General features: G+C 31.3%; 1 protein-coding gene across 3 annotated transcripts in view; it reads right to left on the bottom strand.

Moving 5' to 3' along the window:
- Positions 1 to 305: 305 nt before the first annotated feature.
- LOC117169307 (RYamide receptor) overlaps positions 306 to 13,512 on the bottom strand; it is a 265,162-nt gene continuing 251,955 nt past the window's right edge. Inside the window, exons 6-7 of one of the 3 annotated variants that reach the window (XM_033355620.1) lie at positions 5,109 to 5,331; positions 306 to 702 (exon numbers count right to left, since the gene is read on the bottom strand). In XM_033355620.1, the coding sequence (XP_033211511.1) occupies positions 500 to 702; positions 5,109 to 5,331 (426 nt within the window). In that variant the 3' untranslated portion in view covers positions 306 to 499. Of the gene's footprint in view, positions 703 to 5,093; positions 5,332 to 13,512 lie in introns of all 3 variants that reach the window. The other 2 variants (XM_033355618.1, XM_033355619.1) reach the window with 2 other exon arrangements.

Genomic DNA, 13,512 nt, shown 5'->3' on the forward strand with positions numbered 1-13,512 from the left:
TTATTCGTTAAAAATTTTTTGATATTGTTGAAAATTCAACTAATTGGTTGATTGTTCAACCAGTGTGTTAAAAATCCGTTTCTTGTTGCAGCTTCGGTTTTCACAACTCACTTTTAAGACGGCCATTCAATCTCAAAATGCTGATTTCGAATTAAATATCGTACATCACTCGCAGTTTTAGGCACGTCTTTCCGGTGAGCTAAATGTTTGCAAACATTTAAAACAAACACTTACCTGTGACGTAATATACAACACAGAATGAAAATGAAGTAGAAATTACTTAAAATCTTTTTTTAATTAAAATTTTAAGAGTATCTCTACTCTTACATTTATAGTACGTTCAAGTGTAAAGACGAATACGATTTACAATTTCTCTACTATCGAATTTCGCGTCTTACAATTAAGAATATATGTATGTCATATACCATATTTATTTACAATCTTAATATAATAAAAAACAATGAAAAACACGTAAAATTCTCTTCGGAGAAAGTGGAGTTTATATTTGTTCCTCAGGCTGGGATTGTAGATTGCGGAAGTGACGTTGAGTTTGTTGATAGGTTGGTTGTAAAGAATCGTTGTACCGAAAACTCGCGCTTCTTGCAACAGCGCTTTCGCTTCCATTAATTTTCCGGCGCATGCTGACATATGTTGTACAGGTATTCATCCGCCTCAAACCGGAATGATTCTGTCCGTCAAACCCTGAAAGGAGAAAAAAGCTTTAAAGAAAATATTTTTTTCTCTATTTTTTGTATGGACTAAATGGAATGATAAAATTGAAAAAACCTACAAAGTAATCCACACGTTTGTCATAACTTCTTGAATTTTCTTGAAAAATAAGAAATTCAATTTTTGAGGCAAATAACGGAATATACGGATAAAACTTTTATAACGAGAATTATTGACCTTAAAAATATCTACAAATTTTCTATTCACTATTTTTTGATTGGATGAATAATTTTCGTTTTAATCGTGATAAATACTGTTAAAAACAAAACAAAATTAAATTTGATCTTAAAATATGCTTTTAACTTATTTTTTCTTAAGAGACACTTGATGAGAATGTGTTAATTTAATCCGAAGGAGCTTTAACAAAAGAGAATTAGTAAGGGAATTTTTATTGCAAAAGAAGTCTCAGAAGATCTAAAAGTGGATTGAAGAACGTAAAAGGATACTGAGGGGATACAAAAGGAGATTTTGGATTGTAAAGTTATTACGAGACGATGAAAAAAGGGCTTTTTTATTCCAAAAGGAGTCTGAGTAGTTGGAAAGGAGAATTTTTATTGTAAAAAACTCTCAAAGACTAAAAATGTGAGTCTAAAGTCATAGAAAATGGGATAACGAATCTGGAAAAGGGGATCCTGGATTGTAAAAGGAGTCTGAGGTCACAGAAAGGGGGATTTTGGATTGTAAAATGAGTTTGAGGTATGGAAAAGGCGATTTCAGATTGTACAAAAAGTATGAGAGGCTGAAAAGGGGGATTTTGGGTTGTGAAAGGTCTCTAATAGGAGGACAAAGGGGGTTTTTTATAAGAGAAGGAGACTTAGGGGATGAAAAAGGGGATTTTGGATTCCAAAAGAAGTTCAAGGAGTTAAAAAGAGGCGTTTGAATTGTACAATGAGACTGAGGGGTTGGAAAGGGTATTTTGGATTGTACAATAAGTCTAAGTAGTTGGAAACGAAATATTAGATTGTTAAAGAAGTCGGGGAGTATGGAGAAAGGGACATTTTTGTTGCAAACGGAGTTTATTACAGATTAGATGGGATTTTGTATTTCAAATAGAGCCTGGCTGGTTGGAAAACGAATTTTGGATTGCAAAATAAGTTTGAAAGGTTGGAAAGAATATTTTGGATTCTAAAGGAATCCAAAGTCATAAAAAAGGGGAGTTTGTATTTGTAAAATGAGTCTGAGGGTTTGGGAAGGGGAATTTTAATTGTAAAAGAAGTCTGTGAAACTGGAAAGGTGATTTTGGATTGTAAAAGGAGTATAAGCGGAGGAAACGTGATTTTATATTCTAAAGGATCCTATACCTTCCGTTGGAGTAGGAAGAGGTGGGGGAGGGGAGGTCTGGCTGAACCTAGACGCCTGACTTTTATGCATTTCCTACGACGAAAAGATTCGATGGAAAAATACGTGGCGAGGTGGGAGTTTAGCACAGATTATCAACATTTGGAGAGGGGTTTCAGAAGGAAGGATCGTTAGCGAATTATTTCCCGGTCTTGGATTGGACACGTAGGAATTAGCATGCTAGGCGGCCCCGATGTGGACGTGACTAAACAATCGGCCCCTTTTGTGAGATGCAATGCACACACCTACAGTTAGTGATCACGCAGAAGATTTGCGATATTGTTTTTTTTTATGTAAGAAAGTAAAGAAGAAGAGACAAAATGGGTTAAAGGGTTCAAAATGAAGACTCTACGTCGGTCAGGGGTGACAGGGCAGCGCGGCGTCGAGACGAATCTCGGCGTTGCTTGTACTCCCCGTCCCCGACCTGGGTGACTTATTTCATGAGGAAGTCTTTTGGCATCGCGTGTTTGCAAAGAGGATCAAAATTATAGTTCCGTAAAGAGGCAATATGTTCAAAAGGCGATAATGATGAAGATTCATAGGATTTAGTAGTGAGTTCTTTGATATATATTTGATATACGTCAGAGAAATTTATTTTGAATGATCTGAATGTGAAGAGGTTTCCAGCGTCGCTAGGTAACTGAAGTATACTGCGCGCGGACGCTGGAGATTGACCGCTTTCCGAGCAAAAACGGCGTATAGTGCGTGCGAACGTTCAGTGGTAAGAGCCACTTTCGTCAGACGCATGACTAGCCCAGTGGTCGAGAGTGTATGTATCGTTAGGTGGCTCCCTCATTTATTGAAACTAAAGTCGTTGGTATTACAGAGCTCGACCTACAGGATAAATTATAATTCGATGCTTTTACTATCCCCTTTAACAAATGAGGAAGGGGAAAAGAAAAAGAAATATCGTTGGCAGAGAATATATTCTACAAAATATAATCGGCTTGTGAAAAAAGGAATCTTCGATTGTAAAAGCATTTTGAGGGGATGGAGAATAGGAATTTGAATGTTATGTAAAAAGAAATCTGACGGGATAAAAATGGAAATTTTAGACTGCAAAAAGAATATGAGAGGAGGCAAGAGGGGATTTTGATTATTTAAGGAATCAGAGGGGCTCGAAAGGGAATTTTCGATTGCAAGTGGAGTCTGAGGGGGGAGAAAAAAGATTTTTTTATTGTTAAAAGAGTCTTCGAGGATATGGAGAAGAGGATTTTGGATTGTAAAAACAGCCTCGGTGAAGAGAAAAGAGGATTTTTGATTGCAAAAGAAGTCCACAAGGATGAAAAAGGGGATTGTGGGTTGCGAAAGGAGTCTGTTGAGCTAGAAATGCAGGGTTTAGAGTGAAAAAGTAGTATGAAGGATTAAACGGGAATTTTTGTGTGTCAAAGGGGACCCGGAGAATATAAAAAAGGATTCGGGATGGCGGAAGGATTCTGAGAGGTGGAAATGGGGATTTTTTTACTGCAAAAGTAGTATGAGGAAATGGAAAAGAGGATTTTTTATTGTAAAAGGGTGTCTGAGGGGATATAAAAAAGGAGTTTTGATTGCCAAAGAAGTTCGAAAGGATGGAAAAGGAGATTTTGTATTATGAAAGGAATATTAGGGGATTTGAAAGAGGATTTTTGATTCTAAAAGGAGTCTGTTGGGATGGATATGCGGATTTTAGATGGCAAAATAAGTCTAAACGGATGGAAAAGGGGATTTTTTATTATAAAAGGAATCTGAGGAGATAGAAAGGCGTATTTTTAATTGTAATAAAGAGTCTTAAGGGAAAGAAAACAGCATTTCTGATATCAAAAGGAGTCTGAGGGGCTAGAAAAGGGGATTTGGGATATTAAATGTAGTCTTAGGGGATGAAAAAGGGATTATTGATTGTAAAAGGAGTCTGATGAGATAAAGAAGCTGAGTTTTTATTGCAAAAGGAGCCTGAACGGATGAAGAAGCGGATTTTGGATTATAAAAATGTTTCTGAGAGGATAGAAAAGAGGTTTTTTCATTGTAAAATGAGTTTGAGGAGTTAGGAAGGGTATTTTGAATTGTAAATTGAATTGGAAGTTATAGAAAAGGGGATTTTGGATCGTAAATGTAGTTTGAATGGATAGATTAGGGGATTTCAAATTGTAAAGGTGCCTGAGGGGATGCAAAGGGGATTCTGAATCGTAAAGGTTCTGAGATGAAAATGGGGATTTTTTATTGCCAAAGTAGTATAAGGAAATAGAAAAGAGGATTTTGGATTATGAAACGAATCTGCGAAGATGAAAAAGCGTAATTTGGATTGTAATAGAAAGTCTGAGGGGGTAGAAAAGAGGTTTTTTTATTTCAAAAGGAGTCTGAGCAGCTGGAAAAGGGGATTTTTCATTTCAAAAGAAGTCTTAGGGGCTGGAAAAGGGTATTTTGGATTGAAAAAGGAGTCTGAGGAAATGAAGAGCGGTTTTTGGATTGTAGAAATGTGCTTGAGGGGATAGAAAAGAGGGATTTTTATAGGAAAAGAAGTCAGAAAGGATGGAAAAGGGGATTTTTTGTTATAAAAGAAATCTGAGGAGATGGTAAAGAGGATTATGGATTGTAAAAAGAGTCTCTCGGGGTAAAACGCAGGGTTTAGATTGGAGAAGTAGTACGAGTGTTAAAAAGGGGATTTTTTTATTGCAAAAGTAGTCTGAGGGGCTGGAAAAGGGAATTTTTGATTGTAAAAAGAGTCTGAGGAGATGAAAAAGCGGATTTTTTATTGTAAAAAGCTGTCTGAGGGGATAGAAAAGGGGATTTCTGATTTTTCTTTATTTTATTTATATAAGAATTGGGAAGGGGATTTTGAATTTTTAAAATGAGTTTAAAGTCATAAAATAGAGGATTTTGGATCTTCAAATGAGTCTGATGGATTGAAAAAGGGACGTTTGATTGCAAAAGGAGTCTTGAGGGTTGGAAATGGAAGCTTCAAAGAAAATATATTTTATTTCAGAATCTGAGACGGTAAAAATAAAAATAAATCTAAAAAAGGACTTGAATTATAAAATATTATAGTTTACCTGTAAGGGGAATACCTGCAGTGCTTGTGTAAACTCGCTGCTCCACATCCGGAACGCAGTGGCTAACTCCAGGAAATCTGCTGAGGGCAGCAAGAAATCCCGTTCGAAATCTCGGGTTCATCCAACAATATATAACAGGATTGTAACAAGCATGTGACATGGCAAGCCAGTGGAGTGCCACAAAAAGAAATGGAAAGCCTGGTCGACCTGAAAGGTCTTGGTTGCTTTCCATTACCAACTGCAACAAAAATTAAAATATTTTTTAAATTCTAAAAGCGAAACTCTGTCCTTAAACATTAAAATAGGTCATTATTTTCCCCTTTTTCAGCTGTTAAGGAATATTTTTTTAATTTGAATAACATTATTGTGCATAAATAAATTTTTTAAATTGTTTTAAAGTTAGACATAATTTAAACTTCCGGAATCTCATTCAAATGCTACAAAACAATTTATTTTGAAAATATGATCAAGTTTTAAACAATTCATAAATCAGCATCTCAGTTATTATAAAATTTACCCAGATTTTTCAGACAGTCTTAGTTTTATATTTTCTTTCCTTTCATATCCGAGTATTTACTGTTCTCTTCAAAAATGACAAAGAGCGACATTTATGGCAGAATCTGGAAGCTACTCAGATTTTTCCCCATCTTCAACCCCTTGGTGTATGCTCTCAGAACATGGTTTACTCTCATTGAGTGACTGATTGATGGTCTTGATTAACAGGCCGGTTTGAATTCGAACTTTTTTTCTGATCGAAAGTTTAATATCAGATCAAAGTTGCCCACCAATGCCAACTTTCGACCTGCGAAATTTTTTTCCGATCGACTAAATTTGTTCAATTTATCATTTGGGTTTTCAACCAAAAAATATTTATTCTCAACAAAAAATATAACACTTGATGTCTAAACCACACAAATAGTTTTATTAAAAAAAACACTTAACCAAAACTGATTAATTATTAATTAAGAAATTGCATTTTTAACAAAAAAGAATGAGTTTTCTGCCAAGAAGTTTAATTTGTTACTAAAAAACACAAATTTTCCAAACAAAATAATAAATCTTTAACCAGAAAAGATTGATTTTCAATTTGAAATATTAATGTGTAATAAAAAATGTAATAATTATATTTGCAGTCTAGAATATTATTTAGAAAAAAAAACAAATTTTTAGCAAAATAGTTTAATTCTTAACTAAAGTGATCAATTTTAAGTAAAATTACGAATCTGCAACAATAAAATGATTGCCAAAAAAGTTGAATTCTCAATCAAAAGAGATTAATTTTCAAATAAGCACTTGTATTTTTAACCAAGAAGGCTGAATATTTTACAAAGAAGATTAATTTTTCACAAAAAAGACGAATTTTCAGCCAGAAAAGATCAATTTTTAAGTAAAAGTGAAATCGTTAAGCCATGTTTTACAATTTAGTTCTCACTCTTAACCAAGACTGAAAATTTTTAATAAAAAAGGGAAATCCTACCAAGAAAAGATCGCTAAAATTGTTTTTCAAAACAATAGTTGAATTATTAATCTAAAAAGATTAATTTTGAAGGAAACATTTGCATTTTTAATTAAAAAAGGTAAATTTTCTGCCAAGAAGATTAATTTTTTACTAAAAAAGATGAATTTTTAATCAGAAAACATCAATTTTCAATAAAAAATGGAATACTTAAATTTCCAGCAAAAAAAATTAATTATAAAAAAAGGATTTGCAACAAAACAGTTCAGTTTTCCTATAAATAGTTTAATTTTTTACCAAAAAGGTGTCTTTTTTCACCAAAGTAGCTGAATTTTTAACCAAGTCATTGATATTTTACCCAGGAAAAGATTTTAATTTTAAGTAAAAAATTCTTAAAGAAAACAGCTTAATTTTCAAGCAATAAGCAGCTGCATTTATAACCAAGAAGGCTGAATTTTTGGACGAGAAGATTAATTTTCTACCAAGAAAGACGAATTTTCAACAGAATAATTGAATTTTATACTCAAAAAGATTAATTTTCTAGCAAAAATCAAATAGCTCAATAAACAAAACTCATTAAAGAAAACTACAAACTACTACTACTACAAAAGATAAATTTCCAGCAGAAACCCGAATAATTTAATTTTAAGTAAAAAAAAAACAAGTTTTTAACTAAATAAAATAAATGTTCAACGAAAAAGTTAAATTTGCATCCAAGCAGATGAATTTTTTAAGAAAAAATTGCATGTCTATAAACAACTATTTTCGACGAAAAATGGAATAGTTTAATTTTTAGATAAAAAAAGTATTTAAACAAAATGAACTGCTTTTAACCAATAAATGAAATTTCAATTGAAAATATTAATTTTCTACTAAAGAGAATAGTTTTCCACAAAATAAATTAATTTTTAAAAAATGTTTAATTTTTTATGGAGTTTTCAACCAAGAAAGTTATATTGCTATCAAAAAAGACACATTTTCAACAAAATAAACGACTTTTAAACTAAAAAAGATACATCTTATTTTTAAAAAAAACTAATATTCTACCAAAAACGAATAATTAAAAAAATTTATTTTTATAACAAAATATTTTAGTTTTGAATAGAATTTTCAACCGAAAAGGTTAATTTCCTACCAAAAAAATAATTTTTTCAAACAAAATAGATGAGTTTTAAATTAAAAAAAGGATGTTGAAAAAAAATTGAACAGTTTAATTTTCAGTTAGAGAAATACGTTATCAAGCAAGTAAAATATTTTTAATGAAAGAGTTCAATTTTTAAGCAAATCAAAGAATTTTCTTCGAAAAATATTAAATGTCTATAACAAAATTTTCAGTTAAAACAAAATTTAAATGAAAAAACTCATTTTTGACCAAAGAACAATTAATTGTCAATTTAAAAAACAAACAACTGTTTAACAAAAAAGAATTATTTTTAACAAAATGCATGAATTTAGGACCAAATGTTTTAATTTTAAACTGAAGAAGACTGATGTCCAAGAAAACATGATATCGTGAAAAATTTAGTTTTGACAAAAAAAATATACCAAAACACTTTAATTTTTAAAAAAATACATGGATTAAAAAAAAAAGTTGAATATTATAATGAAGAAGACAAATGTTTGACCAAACAGGGAATAGTTACATTTTCAGTTAAAAGAATAATTAACAAAAAATGTTAAGAAAATTGTTGAATTTTGGAAAAAAATTTAAATTAAATTGTTGAATCATCAATCAAAATTAATTTTCAACAAAGTAGTTTCAGCACTTAGTGTATTCTTTTTTAAGTAAAAGGTAATTAGTGCGCGTGCAGTGCGCACAAGCTTCTAGTTTGTTAAAATTGCTGTGAAATCCTCTTTTGAAACAAGATCTCTTGTTGATTTTCGTATCAAGTGTCTCATTAAATCGTAAATTGTTACGCTTCATCTATTACGTAGTGTACGCAAGAGCACTTTAGCTTTCAATACATACTATAGATTTTTTCTTGATCTGGTGAGAAGTAACACGTCGGCATTAAATTCGATATTGATTTTCGTTTCAATTCCCTGAATTGCTCTCTTTTATCTATCACCATGAATCTTTTTCTAAAATTTTATTAAAGTCGGATAGTATTCTCTATAAATAAATTTAAGTATTTAAAAAAATATTTAATAAGCCATTGACGTAAAATAGCTGACAGATAAAAAGTAAACGATATTTTTGGCTGTCTTTTAATCGGAATAAAATATTTCCAAAGCCTCAGTCGTAATTTATTTAAAAAAAACAAACTTCGAAAAAAATGCTTATCTCATAGAAATGTTAAAAGAGAATATAGCTGAGCGTGATAAAGCTATTACTGAATCCAAAAGTGCAAATAATTCTATTAAGATTTTTCAAAAAAAGCAACCTTCGAATTGTTTTTTTCTGTTTAAAATACTTTTAATGAAATTCTTTCTTCACATTAAAAACTTTAAAATTTTAAGGAGAACAATGCCTTGACAAAAGAATAATTTTCGGAATGATTGATATAAAAAGAGATAAAAATACAGTAAAATTTAGAACATATATCAAATACTTGAGCACCATATATCATAACCTCATTTCAAAAAAATAAAATCTAAAAATAATTTACATTTCTACTTTAATTTTACGAAAATAATTTCATTTTCCCGGGTAAAAATATTAGGTTCACATATTTCGTAATATTAAAAATGGCAGAAAGGGTTCTGTAATTTCTAAACTTTTTTTACATTTTTACACAGATAAGAAACATTAAATTATGTGAGAAACTTGTTTTGAAGAATTCGAACAGAAACTTAGAAGCTTTTTAATATTTTTTAAAGATTTTGAGGTTACATTTTTAAAAATATTCTTGGGAAAATTTTTAATGTTTTAGGTTTCGTCTACAAAAAATAATTTTAAGTGTTAAGGATGTCAAAATGTGTTTTAATTTTCAGAACATAAAAGAAAAAAGAACAAGAAAAAAATATTATCAACATTCATGGGAAAATTTCAACATTTTTTTTCTTAATGAATACTTTTAAGAGCAAATTAAAAAAAATTGCAAAATATTTTGAATTATTTCCTAATATTTGAAAAGAGCGTACAGAATTCTAAAGCAACATTTTGCCGTGATACGTATTATAAAACAAATTTTAGTAAGTTCCAGAGATTTTTCATTTTAAAAAATTAATTTTAAGCGAAAAGTGAAAAAGATTGACAAACATTTTAACAATTTTCAGTAAAATTCGATAAAAAGTGGAAGATTTTAGAGCAAAATGTTTCAATTTGGTAGGATTAAAAAATGAATATTCAACAAATATATTGAGGATTTGAAGAGATTGAAAAATACTTTGAAACTGTAAAAGATGTTTAAAATGCAGATTTTTGAAAAGTTTTCAAGGCAATAAACAAATTTTCTTAAAAATCCTAGGAAATGTTGGAAGATTTTAAGTAATACTTTAACATTTTTATGATTTTTCAGAATTTTAAGAAAAATTCATATCGGCTGAAAGTATTTTTAAGAATTTAAGAGGGTTCGAAAAGAATTAAAATATTTTAAAACTTGGAAGCATTTCTAAAAATGTATCAAATATTTTTTATTTCTTTCAAACTAACTAATTAATTAACTAAAAAATTAACTAAAAAATGAAATAGTTCAATTTTCAATTTTCAACAAAAAAACGTATTTTTGACTAATTTAAAAATAGTTCAGCTTTCAACCAAGTAGTTGCCTTTTCAAGCAAAAAAGAATAATTTCAAACAGTTGCATTTTTATCTAAAAAATATGACATTTTATGAAACATACAAACTTCTCATAGAACAGTTTAATTTTTTCCCCGAAAATATAAACTTTAATCAAAAAAGGAAAAATTTTCAACAAATTACTTGCATTTTTAACGGGAAAAAAGGTTTACAAAGAAATAGTTGCACTGTCGACCAAAGAGATGAATTTTTATTTAAAATGATGAATCTTTAATAAAAAACATGAATTAAAAAAAAATAGTTAATTTTTTCATCCATAAAAATACCTCAGGAGGTGAAAGAGGGACGGTAATTAGTTATGTGATAGTGAATGGTGAGGTAAGAGAGAAGGATAAGAAACTAGAAGTAGGTGACTATATTGATTCGGATCACTTTCCCTTAATAGTAACATTGGTGGGGCAAAAAAGCAATAGTAATATGAATAAAAGGAGAGCAAATGTAAAAAGTGTAGGAAAAGGGGATTGGTCAAGGGAAGGAAAAGAACAGTTTAGAGTAAAGGTCAGAAATATCATAATAGGAGAGGGAAATGTGGACGAGATGGAAAAAATGATAGGAGAAATAAAAAGAGGATTAGAGTGCACAAACAGAAATGAATTTAGCAAAGGGAGGAATAGAAGTGAATGGGATGAGGTCAGTAAGGACAAAAAAAGGAGGTCAGAAAGGAATTAAGAAAGTGGAGAAAATAAAAACGTAATGGGGAAGAATATAGGGAAAAAAGAATGAGTATACTGAGTTGTGTGATCAAAAGAAAGAGGAAGAGAATAAAAGGTTTGAGGAAGAGGCGGAGAAGGCTAGGGCCGAATAAGAGGCAGTGTCTCCAGAACGTGGGATTTTTCGGCCCCCACCACTCTCCCATCTGGGAGTGACACATTCAAACGTAGCGTGTCGGTGAGTCGGCTCTGTTAAATGCTGCGAAGCCCAGTCTCGTGTGATGCCGAAAATGCACGAGCAAGAACCCGAGCTCTCCCGACTTAAATGCTGCGAAGGCCAGCCTCGTGCAAAACCGAAAATGCCGAAAATTACCTTAGAACCATTAGGCTTATTGCGAAGAGGCAAATGTAATAGACTTTATGTAAATTGGACTAAAATGTTTCAAATTTAGTGCTGCATGCCTTAGTCATATTTTTAGTAAACAATTGATTTTTAACAAATAAAAAACCAATTTTCGACAAAATAGTTCAATTTTCAACCTAAGAAATTACTTTTAAAAATATATTTTTTAACTTAAACATTGTAGTTCATACTGAAGTTTGCAGTTCAAAAAATTAATTTTTATACCTAAATAAATGCTAATATTCAACAAAAGAAATTAATTTTTATCTAAAAGAAATGAATTTTTAAAGAAGAATAATTCGCCAACAAAGATAAATTTATAACTAAAAAGAAAATTTTTCAAGAAAAGAAAGTGTCAACAAAATTGTTCAATTTTCATATACAGAAACGAATTTAAACTAAAAAAAAAAGTATTCGATCAAAAATGGACTAGTTAAATTTTCAGAAAAAAATGGTATTTTCAACGAAAGGAATTAATTTTCAACTAAAATTATAATGTTTCAATGAAAAAGGGGGAGGGTCGGTAAGGCCGGTTTTTGGCCTAATTTATTTTTGGACCAAAAAATCTGAAAAAATCATGGTAGTATCTTATAAGTATCCCGAGTCGATTGGACGCTAAACGGACTACCCTCCACCCCCACGCGACCCCACCCCCCTACAAATATAGGAAACACCACTACCCACCAACTGTATTTTCGAGAGATTTAACACTCTTAAACATGTATTCTGAGGTTAGCTCGGGTTTACTATGGTTTTCGGGGTCGCCGAATACAAATCTGGCGTCCATTGACTTTTATCGCGTCAGATTCAAAGTCATTGGAAGGTCAAATCGAGAGAAAACGGTAAAAAAATCCAAAAAAATACGTTATAGGTTTTTGGAGTCGCTAATTACGAATCTGGCATCCGTTGAACTCTATCGCTTCAGGTTCAAGGTCATTTGAAGGTCATTTGAAGGTCAAATCGAGAAAAAACGGTAAAAAAATTTAAAAAAAAATGTTATAGGTTTTTGGGGTCGCTGATTATGAACCTGGTGTCCGCTGACCTTTATCGCGTCAGGTTCAAGGTCATTTGAAAGTCAAATCGATAACATATTTTTTTCAGCGTTTTCTCGTATTTTCGTGTACAACGTTACCGGCTGATGCCGATGGAATTGATAGTTGAAATATTTTTTTTACATCTTTTATTATTAAGCTTTATACTTAAACGTAGTTTTCTTTCGGCTCTTGCATTTCTCAAAGATTGAGACCGATATTTTATGTATAAAAAAAGTTCGAACGTTCAAAAAATGTCGAGGTTCAGAAAAAAGGTAAAATAATTTTCAGTGAAGTTCCTACGAAAATGCAGTACCTAAACGTACTTTATTGTACTTTAATACATTTTCCAAAATTTCAGCTCGATATTTTCATTACAAAAAAAGTTCTTCAGTTGTATGGGAAAATGGCTTTCGGTAGATTTAGCTGAAACTTTGTAATTTTTAAGGTAATAAGTGCTGGATAAAATATCCGTAAAAAAATGAACAGTTTTAGCGCTATGCGGCGCTAAGCGCTCAAGATCAGTGAATAAAACGAATTACAACAGATTTTATTACAAAAACGATGTCAACATAGAAATCACGGTTCAGATCGTGGTCTGCTATATTTTCGCTTACACCGTTGACTCATATAGCGTGCTTCTCAAAACGATCAAACGCTAAGCGCCCAAGATTTTAACTTGACTAATTAATCACTTCTTTAAAGGCAGAAATGGTACCCAAAGTAACATTAGTAACTAGTGCGCACATACATTGAAAATAATCCTGTACTTCCAAATTGCTGAAAAGACATTTGAATAGGGCTTTCAGAAATCGTCTATATTGCTACGTTTGCCACAGAGCATATGCTCCTGGACAGATGGCTCCGTAGATAATGATGGAAATGCTAATAAATTCGAAATCGCTGTTTGGAGAAGAAATGGATTTGATAGGCCCCACTTATTATTACGAATTTTACCAGAATATGCTTCAACTGGAATAAGTCTATTCTTAATGAAATAGTAGCAGTTGAAAGGGACCCTTCTTGTATGAGACTTAACGTATTGACTAAAATCCGAAGTCAAACTTGCATGTTTTGCAATGCCTCTGTATATCATATAGAGGCTTTCACTGGAATGCAGAGTGGACCTTTTCGCTG

Source organism: Belonocnema kinseyi, chromosome 3 (genome assembly GCF_010883055.1).
Source record: "Belonocnema kinseyi isolate 2016_QV_RU_SX_M_011 chromosome 3, B_treatae_v1, whole genome shotgun sequence".
Classification (NCBI taxonomy): Eukaryota; Metazoa; Arthropoda; class Insecta; order Hymenoptera; family Cynipidae; genus Belonocnema; species Belonocnema kinseyi.